This window comes from Geotrypetes seraphini, chromosome 8, assembly GCF_902459505.1.
Source record: "Geotrypetes seraphini chromosome 8, aGeoSer1.1, whole genome shotgun sequence".
NCBI lineage: Eukaryota > Metazoa > Chordata > Amphibia > Gymnophiona > Dermophiidae > Geotrypetes > Geotrypetes seraphini.
In genome coordinates this window covers 124,463,720-124,484,832 of record NC_047091.1, presented here as the reverse complement: position 1 = coordinate 124,484,832, position 21,113 = coordinate 124,463,720, and the positions used below count along the sequence as shown (strand labels likewise).

The 21,113-nt window shown below is 43.8% G+C and overlaps 1 protein-coding gene across 1 annotated transcript in view; it reads right to left on the bottom strand.

The window, feature by feature from the left end:
• ATP5F1D (ATP synthase F1 subunit delta) overlaps positions 1–15,282 on the bottom strand; it is a 36,494-nt gene extending 21,212 nt beyond the window's left edge. The window contains exons 1-2 of the mRNA XM_033953740.1: positions 15,053–15,282; positions 14,089–14,242 (exon numbers count right to left, since the gene is read on the bottom strand). Coding sequence (XP_033809631.1) covers positions 14,089–14,242; positions 15,053–15,172 — 274 coding nt within the window. The 5' untranslated portion in view covers positions 15,173–15,282. The remainder of the gene's footprint in view (positions 1–14,088; positions 14,243–15,052) is intronic.
• Positions 15,283–21,113: the final 5,831 nt, after the last annotated feature.

Below are 21,113 nucleotides of genomic sequence, written 5' to 3'. Positions count from 1 at the left end.
TTCCCTCCCTCCTTTACCATCTGTTCCTTTCTACTACCCTTCAGCTCCTCTCGCGTGGCCTATCTACCTTCCTTCCTCTTATTTTCATGGCACGTTACAATGTAATTTGTGCAAGCCACTGGAGCCTGCAAGCTCGGTCCCTGTCCCATCCCCACAAACCATCTAGCTTCTGTGCTCCTATTTTCTCCATTTCTAATATCTCCCCTATGTATCTGTCATTGCCCCCCCTGTGTCCATATACCATCCCCATGGCATGTCCCCTTTATGTCTCTGTCCCTATGCCCCATACACATAATTTCCCCTCTTTCTGTTACCTTCCTGTGTCCAGATTTCCCCTATCTTCCTCTTCCATACCAGTGTGTCTCTTCTTTTCAACCCCATCTAGCTTTTTTCCCTCTTTCTTCCCCCCCCCCTGCTTCTAGCATCTGGCTCACCTGCCAGTCCTTCCCTTTCTTTCCTGCTGTGGGTTTTTCTTTCCGACTTCATCCCCTTGGCCCAGAATCCTTTTCCCTTTCACTCCCTCCTTCCAATTTGAGCCGGGAACACTAGCGATCGCACGGTCCCCGCAGCCACTACCTGCCTGCCCAATCGATCCTAGTGTTTAGCCAGCTCTCTCCCTTCTCCTCACCTTAGTTTATAGGTTTTCTTTTTCGGCGACCTGCACGCTTTCCCAAAGAGCCGCGCACGCGCGGCTGCTCAGTGTTCAATCTTCTGCTCTGCTGCAACTTCCTGTTTCCGGTTGCGTCAGAGCAGAAGATCGAAACTGAGCAGCAGCGGGTGCGCGGCTCTCTGATAGCGTGCGGGTCGCCGAAAAAGAAAATCTTCAAACTAAGGTGAGGAGAAAGGAGAGAGCTGGCTAAACACTAGAATCGATTGGGCAGGCGGGTGTGAGCTGCGGGGACCGCGCGATCCTTCATGCCTCACTGCGGGGACAAGACCATTCACCGCCCCGCGGGCGGTGAATGGCCTTGTCCCTGTCGCCGCAGCGACTGCTAGTTTTCTTCCCCGTTTTCGGCGGGTGACCCGCGGCTAAAATGCGGTGGCCGCAGGTAAACCGCCACCGTGTCATTCTCTAGATGCAACTAAGCTGTGAGTAGTGATCTTCTGGAGTTCTGAATTTCCAACATAACAAATTTTACAAGCTATTCGTTCTGGTAAAGCACTGACTTACCAGAATAAGACTATTCTTTGTTTCCAAGATTACTCTTCGCAAGTACAACAGTGACGTTGTACTTTTGCTCCACTCTGCACAGCACTGCATGATAAACACATCCATTTTGCATTCCTTTATCTTGATAAACTGTGTATTTCCCATGCAGGTCAGATACATCTCTTCAAACAAGTGACAGAGGCGCAACATTTTTGTGAATCTCTCTCCTCAAATTTATCACCAAACTGAAAATCCACAACACATTTGGATTTATTTTGAGGAAGCCATGGGTACAGGTCGGCAGAATGATCTATAGCTGTTTTATTTTCCTTTTCTTTCTCGTTTTGTACGGCTAACTTTTTCATGATATAGCCCTTAATGGGGTGATTTAGAGACCTTGGTGACTGAAATTATAACTTGGATGGGGGCACTTATATTGCCTCTGGACTGGTACCTAAGGCTGAAGGACGGTGATATGTGCATGACTTCATTTAATGCTGGGGTTTGATAAAGGGGTATTAAGGGGTTTTATTGATTATGTTGGGGGGGGTCTGGGGTAGGGAGAGAAGGAGATCATACTTTCTTTTAGGACATGAGTGGATGCAGTGTGTGGTTGTATGTGTGAGATTACCTTTATTTACTGAATATCTGATCTGTATATGTATGCATGGTTTGGAGGGAGGGGCTCCTTGGCTCCAAAATGCCAAAAGCTGGGACAGCATTCCTGGAGGTATGTGGATATTTGTATTAATTAATTTGATCAGGCTTTATTATGCCTAAGTTGAAAATTATGACTTGGAACATGGGGGGATTAGGTCTCCTGTTAAATGTAAAAAGATCTTATATGCTTTTCATAGACTGCGGGCCTCAGCGGCAATGCTACAGGAGACCCATTTCACCTTGGTGGAACATCTAAAATGAAAAATGTGATGGGGGGCATTCTGAAAGTTCTCGCACAGGGGAACAAAGCTGGGGTTGTGATTTTATTCCATAAAAATCTGCATGTTGGTTAAAAAACAAATATTCTGGATCCTGGTGGAAGATTTATAATAGCTTCTCTGGAATTTGATGGGGCCCCCATGTTATTAAAGTACTGTGTATGCTCCCAATGTCTACGACAAGGCCTTTTAGAAGAACCTTATTAGTAAAATGCACATGATTACAGATATTTCCAGAGTGATTGGGGGCAATTTTAACCTAGTCGCAGATCCCTACCTAGATAAAACTTCTTGTTATTCCAGGGACTGGATTGATCCCACTATAGGTATATCGTTGCTCTGTGATACTCTGGGGGTCTGGGATGTTTGGCTAACTCTTCATCCATGTGTCAGAGATTACACTCATATGTCCCGAATCCATCAGACTCACTTGAAAATTGATTATTTACTTGTAGACCCTGATTTAATCTCACAGATTGATGAAGCAGAAATTGGCCCAACCATATCTGACCATGCACTGGTGTGGCTTACATTACAACTAGGTGGGGATCCCCAACTTTCTTGACATTGGGCTTTTCCTAATGCTCTCTTTACAGACATCGAATTTGGGGCTTACATATGGGAGAAATGGGTGGATTATAAAACCTTTAATGCGCAACATTCCTCTGAAGCAGTTCTATTTTGGGATACTATGAAAACAGTCCTGAGGGACAATATCATTGCTTAAAGTAGCCACAAGAAAAGGCTATGGAAGCGGCAATACTTCATTTGAGAGGCAATTGGTCTTCCTACGTAGACAGTGTGGTACCACTCCCACCCCTGCTCTTAAAACTCAACTGTTGGCTGCCCAGATTGCTCTTAACGAGCTACTTCATCAATGGCAAAAGAAATCTTGCCTCTATTATAAGTATCAGTTATATAAACATGATCAGAAAAGTGGGAAACTATTAGCTAGTCTTTTAAAACCATGGAGGAGATATCAAAAGATTCTGACGATGCGAACTCCTAGGGGTGCACTGGTTTATACTGATGCAGACATCCACACAGTCTTTCAGGATTTTTTTTTTTTGTTTCCCTTTATACTACCAACTCTGCTAACAAAGGATTAGATCCTGATATCTATCTAGATAACATTTCCCTAAGCTGGACTCCTCACAATGACATTGTCTCAATCAACAAGTAATGGAGGATGAGGTTACTTGGGCAATTAACAAAAGTGTACTTTATAAAGCAGATGGTCTGGACGGACTTAAGGCTGAATTCTATAAACTTCTGCAGGATGATATTGTTTTGCTTCTCAGGGCTATGTTTAATCAGGTTATTCAGGATCACCAGCTGCTTCTCTTGTTACATAAGGCCCAGACTGTTGTCTTTCCTAAACCAGGGAAGGATCCGATTTACCCCTCATCCTACAGACCTATTTCTTTACTATGTTTTGAATCTAAATTATTGGCTACTATATTGGCCAACAGACTGGTGCGGGTTCTACCTCAATTATTAGATGATTCTCAGGTTGATTTCATCTGCAATCGTCATGCAGTTAAAAACAATAGAAAAATTTTTGTGTCATAGAAACATAGAAACATAGAAAGATGACGGCAGAAAAGGGCTACAGCCCACCAAGTCTGCCCACTCTACTGACCCACCCCATAAAGCCCGAGTGCTAATGACCCAGTTCCTTAACTCGACCCTCGTAGGGATCCCACGTGGATGTCCCATTTATTCTTAAAGTCGAGCACGCTGGTGGCTCTGATCACCTGCTCCGGAAGTTTGTTCCACTGATCCACCACCCTTTCTGTGAAGAAATACTTCCTGGTGTCACCACTAAATTTCCCTCCTCTAAGTTTGAGCGGGTGCCCCCTTGTGACCGAGGGTCCCCTGGGAAAGAATATGTCATTTTCCACCTCGACACGACCTGTGACGTACTTAAATGTCTCTATCATGTCACCCCTTTCCCTGCGCTCCTCTAGAGTATAGAGCTGCAATTTGCCCAGTCTTTCTTCGTATGAGAGACCCTTGAGTCCGGAGACCATCCTAGTGGCCATCCGCTGGACTGACTCAGCTCGAAGCACATCTTTACGGTAATGTGGCCTCCAGAATTGCACACAGTATTCCAGATGAGGTCTCACCATGGTTCTGTAAAGTGGCATAATGACTTCAGGTTTGCGGCTAACGAAGCTTCTATTGATACATCCCATCATTTGCCTTGCCTTGGATGAGGCCTTCTCCACTTGTTTGGCAGCCTTCATGTCTGCACTAATGATTACTCCCAAGTCCCGTTCTTCTGAAGTCCTAGCTAGTGTTTCTCCATTCAAGGTGTATGTTCTGCATGGATTTCTGTTGCCGAGATGCATGACCTTACACTTCTTAGCATTGAAGCCCAGCTGCCATATTGAGGACCAGTTTTCCAACGTGATCAGATCATGCATCATGCTATCCTTGAGATTGCTTTCGCTTACTGTATTACACAGTTTGGCATCGTCGGCAAACAGTGCTACTTTACCCTGAAGCCCTCGGGTCAAGTCCCTTATGAATATGTTGAAAAGGGATGGTCCCAGGACTGAGCCCTGCGGCACTCCGCTGGTCACCTCCGAAGTCTCAGAGAGGGTGCCGTTGACCATAACCCTCTGACGTCTTCCACTCAGCCAATCATTGACCCATGCAGTTAGTTTCTCACCTAACCCCATCGATTTCATCTTGTTTAATAGTCTACGATGTGGGACACTGTCAAAAGCTTTACTGAAATCCAAGTACACTATGTCCAGAGACTCTCCCGAGTCTAGCTTTCCTGTCACCCAATCAAAGAAGCTGATAAGATTGGATTGGCATGACCTGCCCTTAGTGAATCCATGTTGGCAGGGATCCCTTAGATTCTCCTCATCCAATATCGTGTCTAATTTACCTTTAAGTAGAGTTTCCATGAGTTTGCACACTATTGATGTGAGACTCACCGGTCTGTAATTCGCAGGCTCTGCTCTGCAACCCTTTTTGTGCAGAGGAACGACGTTAGCTGTTTTCCAGTCCAGGGGGACTCTCCCCGTACTTAGGGAGAGATTGAAGAGCATGGCAAACGGTTTTGCCAGAACATCGCATAGCTCTCTGAGCACTCTTGGGTGCAAATTGTCCGGTCCCATGGCTTTGTTCACCTTGAGTCTTGACAGTTCTCTGTAAACATCAGCAGTTGTGAACTCAAAATTCTGAAATGGGTCTTCCATGCTTTGCTTTGTTTCCAGCCGTGGCCCGTGCCCTGGTGCCTCACAGGTAAAGACTGAGCAGAAGTAATCGTTCAGTAGTTTGGCTTTATCGGAGTCTGTTTCCACATAATCCCCGTCTGGCGTTCTAAGGCGTGTTATCCCGTTTGTGTTCTTTTTTCTGTCGCTAATGTACCTGAAGAAGGATTTGTCCCCTTTCTTAATGTTCTTCACTAGAGTTTCTTCCATTTGAAGCTTGGCCTCCCTGACTGCTGTTTTGACCGCTGTAGACTTTGTCCTGTATTCAATGTTTGCTTCCTTTTCCCCGGTGCGTTTGTATGAAAGAAATGCTCTTTTCTTCTCCTTGACGAGGTACAAGACCTCATCAGTGAACCATTGGGGTTTCTTTTTCCTTTGTTGTTTAGATACCGATTTTATGTAGCGGATAGTTGCCTCGTGAAGAGTCGATTTCAAGGTTGACCACATAGCTTCCACATTATCAGTTACTTCTTGAACCTGCAGCTTCTGATGGACGAAATCTCCCATGCGTGCGAAGTCAGTGCCTCGGAAATTGAGTACCCTTGTTTTTGTTTGTGATCTAGGGAAGCCTTTCTTAAGGTTAAACCATACCATGTTATGATCACTGGTGGCTAGCGTTTCTCCCACCGAGACCTCCGAGACGCTTTCCCCGTTCGTAAGTACCAGGTCCAGGATGGCCCGGGCCCTGGTGGGCTCTAGTACCATTTGTTTGAGCCGTACTCCCTTCATGGACGTCAATATCCTCCTGCTATCACAAGTTGTCGCTGAGAGAGTGTTCCAGTCTACATCAGGCATGTTGAAGTCTCCTAAAAGAACAACATCCCCCCGTAAGGTGATATTCTCAATGTCCTCAATTAATTCTGCGTCCTTGTCCTCCGATTGTCTTGGAGGTCTGTATACCACACCAAGGTACAGGCATTACCACACCAAGGTACAGTTCATGCAAGGGGAAATCGGACCCCATTCATAAGCTTCGATGCAGAAAAGGCCTTCGACTGGGTCAGTTGGTCATTTCTCTATAAGCTTCTGCCGCGTTAGGTTTCGAGGGATAGTTCCTGGAAGCAATCAAAGCCCTTTATTATGACCTTCAGGCATCTATCTTTGTCAATGGATTGGAATCTGAACCTTGGGATGGGCCCCAAAGTGACGGGCTGGATCATGAACTGGTTAAGTGGTAGGCGACAGAGGGTAGTGGGCAATGGGGATCATTCTGAGGAAAGGGATGTTACCAGTGGTGTGCCTTAAGGTTCTGTTCTTTTTAACATTTTTATAAGTGATATTGCTGAAGGGCTATCAGGTAAGATTTGCCTCTTTGCGGATGATATTAAAATCTGCAACAGAGTAGACACCCCAGATGGTGTGAATAACATGAAGAAAGACCTAGCGAAGCTTGAAGAATGGTCTGAAAATTGACAGCTAAAATTTAATGCTAAGAAATGCAAGGTCATGCAAAAACCCAAAGAAATGATACAGTTTAGGATGTGAAGTAGTGCTGCCCGATTCACGATTCAAATCGATTCACCGATTCATTTTGGGTGAATCAGTTCGAATCGATTCAAAAACAAAAAAAATTGGCCTCCCAATTTGGCAACTGACCCTCTCCCCTCGCTCCCTAAAGCAGGATCAGCAGCGCTGCCTCTTGCTGGCCGGCCGCTGCCGCTCCTGCTTTAGAGGGTGAGTGGGTCAGCCCCCCCCTACTACTAATATTTATTACATTCCTCCTGAATCGTCCCATTCCGGCCAGCACTGTCAGCTAATACTGAAGTTTGTAGGGCCTGCAGGGTGAAGCCTCCAGCAAGGATTAGAGCTCAGGTCACCTACCGGCCACCACCACGGATAACAGTCCTGAAGCACGGGATCCTGCAGAGGATACTGCCCCCTGATTCCAGTCAGGAAGCCCCACTGTCCCCCTGCCAGCATCATATCCTGCCATTGAGAGTGGGTCAGTCGGGAAGTGCTGGTGTCCGGCTTCCCCACTGGCCTCCCGGCATCAATTTATCTAATTTCAGCTGCCTGCATAAGATCGCTAGTGCTAGCGATCTTTGCAAGCTGCCATAGGTCTTCCGAGCTGTCTCCTCTCTGCCGCGGTCCCGCCCCTCCTCTGATGTCAGAGGAGGGGCGGGACCGCAGCAGAGAGACGACAGCTCGGAAGACCTATGGCAGCTTGCAAAGATCGCTAGCACTAGCAATCTTATGCAGGCTGCTGAAATTAGGTAAATTGATGCCGGGAGGCCAGAGGGAACACACAAGCCTTCGGGGGGGGGGGGGGGGGGGTTGTACAGGCATTCAGGGGGGACAGACCTTCAGGAGTGGGGTGCAGGCAGGCCTTCAGGGTGGGGTGTAGGCCTTCAGCGGGGATGTAGGCCTTCGGGGGGGTGTAGGCCTTTGGGGGGGACAGGCAGGCCTTCAGGGATGGGGTGCAGGCCTTCAGGGGTGGGGTGTAGGCCTTCAGGGGGGTGCAGGCCTTTCATGGGGGGACAGACCTTCAGGGGAGGGGACCCTGGTGTAGAAGTACACAGAGGGAGGGAAGGGGGGGGTTCAAAGAGATGTGCATATGTCGGACTTTGGGGGGATGGAAGAAATAATGGGTCTAAAAACAGGAGAGGGAGAGAGATGGTGGACAATGGGATTTAGGAATGAAAGGATCAGAAAGGGAGAGATGGTGGACCCTGGGTGGTGGGGAAGGAGGGAGAGATGCTGGATGAAAGGGTAATTGAGAAAAGGTGGATCTGTGGATGGAGACGAAAAAAAGGAAAGATGCCAGACCTCCAGGGGAAGGGAAGGGAAGGACAGAGATAGAAGATGGATGGTTAGCACGGTGGAAGAAGAAAGAAGGAGACCCTGGCAAGCAAGTTATCAGAACACAACCAGAATTTTTTTTTCCTGAATCGGGCATCACTAATGTGAAGAACTTATGTGCATGACAGAAGAGCAGGACTTGGGTGTTATTGTATGTGATGGTCTTAAGGTGGCCAAACAGGTTGAAAAGGTGACGGCGAAAGCTAGAAGGATGCTAGGGTACATAGGAAGAGGTATGGCCAGTAGGAAAAAGGAGGTATTGATGCCCCTGTATAAGACTGATGAGACCTTATTTAGAATATTGTGTACAATTCTGGTGACCGCACTTTCAAAAAGATATAAAAAGGATGGAGTAGGTCCAGAGGAAGGCTACTAAAATGGTGCGTGGTCTTCATCATAGGGACAGACATAAAGATCTCAACATGCATACTTTAGAGCAGGGGTGTAAAATGTTAGTCCTCGAAGGCCACAATCCAGTCGGGTTTTCAGGATTTCCCCAATGAATATGCATGAGATCTATTAGCATACAATGAAAGCAGTGCCTGAAAATAGATTTCATGAATATTCAATGGGGAAATCCTGAAAACCCAACTGGATTGCAGCCCTCGAGGACCGACATTTGACACCCCTGCTTTAGAGGAAAGGCAGGAGAGGGGAGATATGATACAGTCGTTTAAATACCTATGTGGTGTAAATGCGCATGAGTCGAGTCGGGTGTGGGGATGATGGGTGGTAATATTGATCTTTTTGGATGCTTTCTTCATTTTCTAGTCTCTTTCATTTGAAAGGAAGCTCTGGAATGAGAGGGCATAGGATGAAGTTAAGAGGTGATAGGCTCCGGAGTAATCTAAGGAAATACTTTTTTACAGAAAGGGTGGTAGATGCATGGAACAGCCTCCCAGAAGAGGTGATAGAGACAGAGACTGTGTCTAAATTCAAGAGGACCTGGGCTAGGCACGTGGGATCTCTCAGAGAGAGAAAGAGATAATGGTTGCTGCAGATGAGCAGACTAGATGGGCCATTTGGCCTTTATCTGCCATCATGTTTCTTTGACCCCTTTTCTATTCACCGTGGTACACATCAGGGTTGCCCTTTATCTCCCTTACTATTTGTTTTTGTGTTGGATCCATTTCTCAGAGATATATTAAATAATTCAGAAATTACAGGTGTCAAAATGGTGGGCTCCCAATCTTTTTTGCTATCTGCCTTTGCAGATGATATATTGGTGCATTTATCTAATCCAGAAATTTCTCTCCCTGTACTCTTAGAAAGTTTTATGGAATATGGGGCATTTTTCAGTTTTAAATTAAATATGGATAAATCAGAATGTCTGGCTCTCAACCCCAGATTCAACAACATTGGAAGGGGGATTTTCCCCTTCGCTGGACAAGGGATGTGATGCGTTACTTGGGAATTCAACTACCTATGAATCCAACTCGGCTATATCAGTACAATATACAGTCATTATTACATTACATGAAACAGAAATTTGTCATTTGGCAACATGTGCTGTTGTCCTCATATGGTAGAATCAGTGTATACCGTATGATTATATTCCCTCGATGACTATATGTGCTTCAATCACTGCCTCTTTGTATCTCAGAGAGAGATTTAAGGCTTTTGCAGGGGTTACTCCGGACTTTTTGCTGGACTGGGATAAAATCTTGGCTCAGGATGGCATTCCTTTATGGTAACTTGAGCATGGGAAGGCTGGGACTTCCCAATATGAAACTATATAACATGGCATGCCTCCTTCAACATTTGAGAGATTGGATTATGGATAAAGAGGATTTTACACCTTGGTTCCTGGAAAGGGACTTATTCTCTCCATACCACCCCTTTTTCTTATTACAGTCCCCCTTAAGGCTTATACCTTTGCCCCTCCGCTGACATGTTCTTTTAACTGCAGCTAGGGGTACCTGGAGATTTCTTTTGCCTTTGTTGAAATACAATCCCAACAATACTGATTTGATGCCTCTTACTAGTAACTTACAATTCCCCTCAAGATTGAAACAGGAGACTTTTATTCAATGGGCATCTTATGACTTGAGACAGGTGACAAATTTTCTGACAGACAAGGGTACAATTCACTCCTTTACTGTATTACAACAGCGGCAGGGAGTTTGGTTTGCTTATATTCAATTAACCCACTATATCCGTACTTTATTTAAGAATAATTATACATTACGAGTGTATGCCATTTTTTACACCTCTCAAGCAACTCCATTTTTCCATATCTAGTTTGCACCTCTCTCTTTCGCAACTACTAACACCTAAGTCTTATGCCTCCATTTTGGCGGCCTAGACATCTGATCTACAGGTTCCCATTTTGGAAAACGAGTTGCTTTCTACATTATGCACTACTTCCAAAGTGGTCTATGATGCTAGGTATAGAGAATGTCATTATCGTATTGTATTAAGAGCACAGGTATCCCAATTGCATTTATTTCATAGGGGGGAATCCCATCGGCACTCATCACAATATATTTACTCACTCTTTATGGGCTTGTAGCTCTATAATGCATTTCTGAAAATCTATTTATAATTTTCTGGGAAAGATATTACACCTATCGTTACAACCTGCTCCTTTAGAAGTGTTGTTTGGGAAAATATCTCAAAGAATGGGCCTGTCCAAGGGTCCCAATTTATTAATTCAAAAAGTTTGTACTGTTGGAAAGAAATGTATCAATCTATTCCTCTGTCGTATTGGCAATGGAAACGCTTGATGCATCAATTACTAATTTGGGAAGCTAAAGATGCTTGTAAGACCTATAAAAGGAATAAGACGTTTTGGTCAATCTGGGAGCCATATATTATGGCCCTTCCCACCAGGGCTCGTAGTTTAGTTCTCAACCATGCTAATTTGCAGACTTAGTTTGTGTATCCCATGTCTTAGTTTTTCCTGATACACATGATTCCTTCATTTTGATTTGGGTTGGGAGGGGATGGGTGGTAATATTTTGATCCTTTTAGATGCTTTCTTCATTTTCTAGTTTCATTGCATTTTGGTTCCTATAGAATTATTTTATTCTATGGTCTGTAATTTTTTTTGGGGGGAGGGCTCGACAGTCATCTTCCAGGAACTTTAAGAGTCCAGGTCCTTGGACAGTATATAGAGTCTGTGAAATGGGTGGGATTAAGAGGGAGAGAGGAGGGAATAAAGACTCTGGACACTTTAGTTGCAAATCTGATGATGAGAGCTCTTTATTCTAGTTATTTTACCTATGTTGCCTTGTAGTCTCTGTTGGATATTTGTACATTGTATTATATGTTATTGAAGTCTAGTATTATCCAAGAACTCAGGCCTCAGAAACGGAGCCTACGCTCAGTCGTGAATCACAGACTGGAAGGATCCGCGTAGTCAAACAGCCCCTGCTCCAATCATTGGCCAATAAATACGGCTTATTTGAAAAAATTTTTTAAACATATTTTTTTAAGCAATTTAAATCTTATAAGACACAAATGGCAGACAAAATAAGCTGAACTTTGAGATAAGTCCTTTTTTCAAATCCTGGCTACCACATATGCAAGACATTTCTTTAATTGAAGTTAGAGTTTTAAATTGCTTAAAAAAATATGTTTAAAAAATTTTTTCAAATAAGCCGTATTTATTGGCCAATGATTGGAGCAGGGGCTGTTTGACTACGCGGATCCTTCCAGTCTGTGATTCACGACTGAGCGTAGGCTCCGTTTCTGAGGCCTGAGTTCTTGGATAATACTGGGCTTTGTGTTGTGATATGTAGGTTCCAGTTTAAAGCAGTATTATATATAATAGTTTTTTGGATTAGTTTATATGCTGCTGGGATAACTAGTGTTATGTTATTGAAGTCATCATAAAATTGTTTGAACATAAAACAAAATTTTGACACTATGTTCTCACTCAACAAAGTCAAACTCAACACATTCCTAGAAGAAAAGTTCATATACCATTATTAACCAGATATGCTTGAAGAAAGTTACCCTTCTATTTGGATGTGTACAACTGAACAATCCACTTTTTGGGCTCTGCTGAGCGCCTCCTTCTGACCTCAATTAGCGACTATTAGAATTAGTCGTAAGACTCAGTTTGTTATTTTTTATATTCTTAACCTAATGTTCATAGCCAAACATTTTCAAATTAGTCTCCAACTTTACCATTTATCATTTACGTGTATCATTTATGTTCTCTACCAGGCCAGCAAAATTTTTAAGTTCTCAATATTTTTTAACCTACAACCTTGATGTGCCAACCAGCTAATACAATCTCCTTTTTTTTTTTTGCTAATATTGTAAAAAAAAAAAAAAAAATAGTAACATAGTAAATGATGGCAGATAAAGATCTGAACAGTCCATCCAGTCTGCCCATTTGTTATACCCATTAAAAATACATGATTAAATTATCTCTTCTTTGATATTTCTGGGTCATAGATTGTGAAGTCCACCTGGTATTGTCCTAGGTTCTAAATGCTGAAGTTGCCATCCAAGCTCACTCCAGCCTATCCAACCACCCTGTTTGCAAGATTATCTACAATAAAATCTGGCCAGTAACATCCTCATGTTCCAAGTAGTGGAGTTCCCACTGATGCCCTCCCCAGCCCATCCTACACCAAATCACCACATATGGAACACAGACCATTCAAGTCTGAACAATACCGGCCTTAGTTCTTTAAGTTACATCCTTTGTTTTCTAATTAGAGATCCTCTATGTTTATCCCACAGCTTTTAAAATTCTATCACCATTTTCCTCTCCACCACTTCCCTCGGGAGGGCATTCCAGGCATCTACCACCCTCTCTGTGAAAAAAGAATTTCCTAACATTGCTCCTGAGTCTTCCTCCCTGTAACCTCAAATTATGCTTACTTCAGGGATCTGGATCTACAGCTTGACATTAGCCCTAATGCAAGTGGAGTGTTGTTGCACCAAAGCACCAATAAATTAGGTTTCACCGCTGTATTTTTAGTCCCTGTAGAAATGAATTTCTGGGACAGAAGAATTGGACGACAGCTTTCAAAGGGAGTTAGTGGGTCTCTGAGTAGTTACTCAACTGAACTGCCCTGCCTGGAAATAGCTACTGCTGCCACCTCCCACTTCGTGGTTGAAAGAATTTACAGGCTTTCACAATGTGCATAACAGTCAAATTAACAACAGGCATTTTTGAGAGAGGGATGCGTGCTTAGTTTGGAAGAGTAAACAACATGTGTGCAACCAGCAACATTTATTTTTTCTTTTCAAAATTAGAAGGTGCAAAGCTCCAAAAAGTAGCCAAACACTTCGGAATAAGTTACTTTAAGTTGCCTGAAATATAGTACCATATGATGTAGGCAATGATCACACAGTTCAGCACAAAATATAAGTTTATGGTTTATTTAAACTTGCTATACCATCTTTAACTGATTGTGCAGAGCAAGGCGGTGTACAATTTATTTTAGTAAGCAAAACGTGAACACCATTTTCTTTATAGGACAGAACACCATGCTCACTAGAAAGGAAGCTTTAAAAGGAAAGAAAAATATGAGAGCAGGGAGAGAAAGAGAGAAAAAATAACAGAATGTGACCTTCACTTAAGCTTTACTGCTGTACGCCTGTCCAAAAACCAGGTTTTTAATTTAGTCTTGAAACTTTTTAAAGAAAGATTATTATGGATGGATAAGGGCAGATTATACCAAATGTAGAGTGACAGAAAATAAAATGCACTTTGTCACGTGGTGTCTAAGGTTGTCATTTTAGGGTTCAGAAGTACCAAACAATGTTCATTTAGTGATCAGAATGTCCTGCTAGGGCAGTACGGAATTGTTAAACAAACTAAACAGTCTGGGTTACCAACTCTAAAGGCCTTAAAGGTAAGGAAAGCAATCTATTACAAACTACAACAAAATAACTCCTTCAGAGCCCCAGCTTCTTGTCTATCAGAATTACTGTTTTATGAACAGCCACTGGCAGTACCCAGGCTGATTGGGACTGGACAATAGTGCTTGCCTGGCTTTCTACATACCAAAGAATTTTGTTGCAGTTCCATCCTCACTGAAGACAGTTACAACACCAGGTCGAAGAACTTGCAGTGTAGGGACGTGAGCCGGAAGAATACCAAATACACCAGTCAATGTGGGTACATCAACCTGCTTCACATTGGCACCACTGTAATATACCTACAAGGAAACAGAACAAGGCAAAAACAGTAGATGGAGAGCATCTTCCCCAACATGCTCTTCAGCTGTCTAAGGCAAGGGTAGGCAATTCCGGTCCTCGAGAGCCATGGGCAGGTCAGGTTTTCAGGATATCCACAATAAATATGCATGAGCTAGATTTGCACCTCAAGAAGGTGGTGCATGCAAATCCATCTCATGCATATTCATTGTGGATATCCTGAAAACCTGGCCTGCCTGTAACTCTCGAGGACTGGAATTATACAGAACCCATTGACACATAAAACAACTTGCATATATATGGGAGGCATGTTTAACATACACAATTGCTAAAATAGCACAGGCATGAAACTTGTGAGCAGCAACACCATTCTCTGAACTTCCAAGTTAGCCAGCTCCTGGAGGGAGATTTTAGGACCCTCCTGGATTTCTGTCATCATAGGACCTACAGAACTAATTTCAATATGCAAAATCAGGGTCTACTATGGTCCACACTGCTTTGGGATGCAAGTTTAAAACCAGGACAGGCCAACAAGTCTCCTCCCCCTGCAACAGGTTAACCTGGCAGCTCTGCAATCTTCAAGGCCTGGGTTTCAGCGAAGAGGTTGCTGCATCAAAATCAGCTTTCGCTTCTTGTCTTAACAGCCCATTCGCTTGGTGATGGCTGGCTGGCTGGCTGCCTGATTTCCTTAGTACTGCCCGGACAGAGAGCTCTACCCGTCCCCGTGCAGTCATTACACCCAATTCTCCCCTACCCCCGTTCAGGTCACTTTTTCACGTCTCTCTACAACCATAAAACCGGTCCGCCCTCACCTGGGTGGGAGAAGCAAAGGTAAAGGACATCTGTGTAGCAGCAGCGGCAACCTCTGCATACGAGCGGCTGGCCTGATAGAAACCGCGGCGGAACAACAGGAGTCGATGGATGGACTGCATAGCGGAGCGACCAGGGCACACGAGGGAACGACGGCAAGGACACGGAGCCTGGGGCCGCGGTCGCAAACCGGAAGCTGAGGAGACACGGGTCCTAAAGCCGGGAACACAAATCGGAAGTTAAGCGATGACACGGGACCTAGAGCTAGCGGCACAAACCGGAAGTTAAGAGAACGAAACAGGAATTCAACAAAACTACAATTCCCGACATGCCGGGAAATCCGTGGCGCTTCCCATCCTCGACATAGCGCTGAACTTTTTTTTTTAATATTCAAAGTTTGTGATAACGGGACTTTGTAACAAAATGCTGACTTTTCTATTGCCCTTTCACATTTTCCTCGGAATTTGCAGTAGAAAACCTGCCTTGTAACCCTGTAGCTAAATTGATAGTCAGGACCCCCGCAATGATAATGCACAGCAGCACAGATATCAAGTTGCCCAGTTTCAGACTGGAGATTTTTAGCTAGTCGTGGTTTTGAATTTACATCCCGAAGTAGTGTGGGATTTGTAGTGCTTAAAATGTCCAGAAATGAGTGCTGCAAGTCTAGGGTTAGGTTACCATATTTGTGAAGACAAAAGAGGACCCCGCTCCTTGCTCCCACCAGTCCCACCTTTCACTCATTTTCTTAGTCCCCTTTCATATCCTCTTCTTCCCTATTAGCCCTCATCAACCCTCCACTGCATCTCATTCCCCTATCCGTCCTCATTTTCCTGGAGCTATATGTTAACCCTACATCCCTATTTCTCCTTGTTCCCCTTACCTCCAAGGCCATTCTATCCCAATTTGCCACATTTTTTAAAGGCATGAATAGACATTTAGATAAAGAGGAACCAGTTGATGGAGTGTATCTAGAGAGTTTCAGAAAGCTTTTGACAAAGTCTCATGAGAGACTCATGAGGACAACAAATGGGACACAGCACTACCAGGGTACAAGCTCTACCGAAGAGATAGGACACATCAGAAAGGAGGAGGAATAGCACTTTATGTAACGGATACAATTCGATCGATCGGAGTGGACACACCAACAATAAATGGCCAACTGGAATCAATATGGGTTAAAATACCAGGAAGAAAGGGAACCGAGATAAAGATGGGGCTGTACTACCGCCCGCCCGGACAAACAGAAGCAATAGATGAAGAACTGAGAGCTGAGTTGAGGCGAGAATGTAAAAACGCAAACACCATAGTTATGGGAGATTTCAACTACCCAGGGATAGACTGGAGCCATGGAGTTTCCAATTGTTCAAAGGAATTGGAGTTCCTAGAGGCTGTAGGGGACTGTTACTTGGAACAGCTCGTCAAAGAACCAACGAGAGGGGCAGCTATTCTGGATTTAATCCTTAATGGGCTGAGAGGACCTGCCCAAGAAGTGGAAGTAGCGGGACCTTTAAGAAACAGTGACCACAACACGATCCAATTCAAAGTGGAACTAAGTATGCCAAAGGGGAGGAGAACCACTGTAACAACGTTCAACTTCAAGAAAGGGAACTATGATGCCATGAGACACATGGTAAAGAGAAAACTCAAGAACAGCTCCAGAAAGGCACTGACGGTGGACCAAGCCTGGACCCTTTTTAAGGACACGGTGAACGAGGCACAAAGCCGATATATACCCAGATTTAGAAAAGGGGGCAGAAAGAATCAAGCAAAGGACCCAGCATGGTTAACAAGAGAAGTTAAGAAGGTGGTAGGAGATAAGAAAAAATCCTTCAGGACATGGAAAAAGGATAAAACTGAGGAAAATTGGAAAAAGCACAGGAAGCACCAAAAAGAATGCCACCGCGTAGTCAGAACAGCAAAGAGAGAATATGAAGAGAAACTTGCAAAGGAGGCACGGAACTTTAAACCTTTCTTTCGATATGTGAAAGGGAAACAGCCGGCGAGGGAGGAAGTGGGACCCCTGGATGAGGGGGATAGGAAAGGAGTGGTAAAGGAGGAAAAGGAAGTGGCGGACAGATTAAACACGTTCTTCTCGTCGGTCTTCACAAAAGAGGACACATCCAATGTTCCGGAACTGGAAAAATTCTTCAAGGGAGACCAAGAGGAAAAATTATCGTGCATGGAGGTAAGCCTCGAAGACGTACTCAAACAGATAGATAGGCTAAAAACTGACAAATCGCCGGGCCCGGACGGATTCACCCAAGAATACTAAGAGAACTTAGAAACGAAATAGCGGAGTTACTGCAGCAGATTTGTAACCTATCCCTGAAAACAGGGGTAATACCGGAAGACTGGAGGATAGCAAATGTTACACCTATCTTCAAGAAAGGAACCAGAGGCGACCCGGGGAATTATAGACCGGTCAGCTTGACCTCAGTTCTGGGGAAGATGGCCGAATCATTGATCAAGAACAGTATCAGCGAGCACATTAAAAAAAAATAAGCTGATGAGAACAAGCCAGCATGGTTTCTGTACTGGAAGATCCTGCCAAACAAACCTACTGCACTTCTTTGAGGAGATAAGCGGACATTTGGACAAAGGTGACCCCACAGATATAGTATACCTAGACTTCCAGAAAGCCTTCGACAAGGTACCTCATGAGCGCCTTCTAAGGAAACTGTGGAACCACGGGGTGGAAGGGGACATACACATATGGATCAAAAACTGGCTGGCAAACAGGAAACAGAGGGTAGGAGTAAAGGGACACTATTCTGACTGGAAAGGGGTCACAAGTGGCATCCCACAAGGGTCAGTGCTGGGACCGCTGCTATTCAATATATTTATTAATGACTTGGAAACAGGGACAAAGTGTGAAGTTATAAAATTTGCGGATGACACAAAACTCTCCGGTAAGGTTAGATCTGTAGAGGAATGTAAAAAACTCCAAAGGGACCTGGACAAACTGAGTGAGTGGGCAGATAAATGGCAGATGAGTTTTAATGTGGAGAAATGTAAAGTTATGCACATAGGGAAAGGGAACCTGATGTACAACTACACGATGGGGGGGATGACATTGGGAAAAGGCAACCTAGAAAAGGACTTGGGGGTTTTGGTGGATAAATGAAACCGGCAGCACAATGTGCAGCGGCCTCAAAAAAGGCGAACAGAATGTTGGGCATTATCAAAAAAGGTATCACTACCAGAACCAAGGAAGTTATCCTCCCGCTGTACAGGGCAATGGTGCGACCGCATCTGGAGTACTGCGTCCAGTACTGGTCGCCGTACCTAAAGAAAGATATGGCGATACTCGAGAGGGTCCAGAGAAGAGCGACAAAAATGATAAAAGGCATGGAAAACCTCTTGTATGCTGAGAGGCTGGAGAAGTTGGGGCTCTTTTCCCTTGAAAAGAGGAGACTTAGAGGGGATATGATAGAAACTTATAAGATCATGAAGGGTATAGTGAAGGTAGAGCGAGACAAATTCTTCAGACTGGCGGGGCAACAAAAACTAGAGGACACTCAAACAAATTGAAGGGAGATAGGTTCAGAACAAATGCTAGGAAGTTCTTCTTCACCCAGAGGGTGGTGGACACCTGGAATGCGCTTCCAGAGGGGGTAGTTGAGCAGAGTACAGTTTTGGGTTTCAAAAAGGGATTGGACGAGTTCCTAAAGGGTAAGGGAATCCAGGGGTACAATTAGAGGGTTACTATACAAGACAAAATGCTCTTGAGTAATAGATCACTACAGGTCATTGACCTGGGGGGCCGCCGCGGGAGCGGACTGCTGGGCATGATGGACCTATGGTCTGACTCGGCAGAGGCAATGCTTATGTGCTTATTCCTGAGAAAATTAAAAAAAAAAACACAAAACTGTAGGACAGGAGGCAATGATCTGTTGTGGACTGGGAACTGGTTAAAATATAGAAAACAGGGTTAAATGGCCAGTTCTCTCAATGGAGGAAGGTGAATAGTGGTGTGCCATAAGGATCTGTACTGGGACCAGTGCTTTTTAACATATTTATAAATTGATCTGGAAATGGTCCATCATGCCCAGCAGTCCACTCATGGGCCGCCTCGTGAGCGGACTGCTGGGCATGATGGACCACTGGTCTGATCCAGCAGCGGCAATTCTTATGTTCTTATGAGTGAGATGATCAAATTTGCAGATCACATAAAGCTATTCAAAGTTGTGAAATCGTATGCAGATTGTCAAATTGCAGAAGGACCTTGGGAGGCTGGAAGATTTGGCATCCAGATGGCAAATGAAATTTAATATGAACAACAAAGTGATGAAGCCAAACAAAGAATCAGAGTAAAGCCCCCATGAATGTCAACCAGACAAAACTAACCCCATAAGAATGTGCTAATAGTCTTCCAACACAGCCCAAAACAAGACTCCAAGAGGTCAAATATTGGTGCATCAAAGTAGATAATGACTCAACACAACCGTGTTCTGGCAAAGATTGCCTGCCTCAGGAGTCATGTACACTATACACAAAAATAATAGTGACATTTTGCTCTGAAGCTAGAGGGAAACAGAAAAATACCTGTCCCTAGAGTCTAGAGGAAACAAATGCTGGTAAATTGCCATCAAACAAATGGCTCCTCTTGACATCAAATCATACTGATTTTTGGATTAATCATGTATTGATAATGAATGTGACTTACATCCATAATAATAAAACTGCTTTTTTGATTTGCTATATATAGTGTTGTGGTATTATGTTCCAAGGTTGCATGATATATAAATATCTGTGGTTGGTATGTGTCAGATTGCCATCTGCCACCAGTGTTTATTATAAAGGAATGTGGTGGGAAGCTCTGGCCTCCTTATTGGGCATACTGGATGGACCAAAGGGGTCTTTATCTATCATCATTTACTATGTTACCATGCTATGTTAAAGAACAAGAAGTTCCCCTAAATTCAGAAAAGGGGATAAATCAAGAAAAATAATATGTGGGCTAGAGATCTGTCCTGCGCATCCACTTATCTGAATGTGACCATGAGACATTAAGCGTGTATCCCAGCATCATGATCGTTCAATTGTGTGCCACCTAATTGTCATGCCTGTATTGCTGTGCTCTTCTGTATAATAACCATGTCTCCTCCTATGTTCCTCCACTGTTTGTTTGCAACTATGTATGTTAACTTGTAATCCATCCTGAGCTTTCTGAGAGGATGGGATAAAAATCAGAATAAATAAATAATCTCATGCCATGCCATTTATAGTCTTGAAAATCAAGCAAGCAGTTTTGAACACTTTCCTTGAGTGGACAGGTAACCAGCGTACTTTCATCAGTAGAGAAAATGCATTATCTAATGAGAGCTACAAATTAATTTTGCAGTATCTTTTGTGTTGTTTGGATGAAAACAGTGAGTTGTATTAATTTTACTAAAATATTGAGCTTGAATCAATATCTTAAATATTCATTAGAGAATGACACTGAGACAGAATTTATCCCTGTCTCCGTGGATAACTGCAGGAAACCATCCTGTGTCATTCTTTAGTGTCTATCTCAACCTCAGTCCTTCCACACCAGAATTCTTCAGTACAAGGCTTGAGGGTCAGTGGCTGTGCCCATTCATACTCTGATTCTTCCCTCTCTCCTTATGGAATGACAAGAGGATGGTTTCCTAGAAAGAGGACCATCCAGTCTGCCCAGTAATGTGGTTAAGGTTGTAGCTTCCTCTCTGTAGGAGTTAACCTCCATACTTTTGTTTATAATTGCCACTCCATTCAGGTTCTCCCCCTTCCTTCCCATGCTTTCTTAAGAAGTGTAAGTCATTTTCACTGCTGTTTTTGAGCAAAAGTGCTCTATAGAAGTGGAAGAGTAATGTGGTTAGACCAGCAGGCTGACAACCAGTGAAGACATGTTTCAAATCTGATTGATTCTCCTCCTGAGCTTTGGCAAGTCACTTAATTCTCCATTACCTGAGGTACAAAATTAGATTGTAAGTCCTCTGGGAACAGGGAATAACCTAGACAGCTGTTAACTCCCTCCTACCCTAGATAACCTGGTATTATGCACAAAAACAACACCAACAACAGTTGAGAAACAAGGTC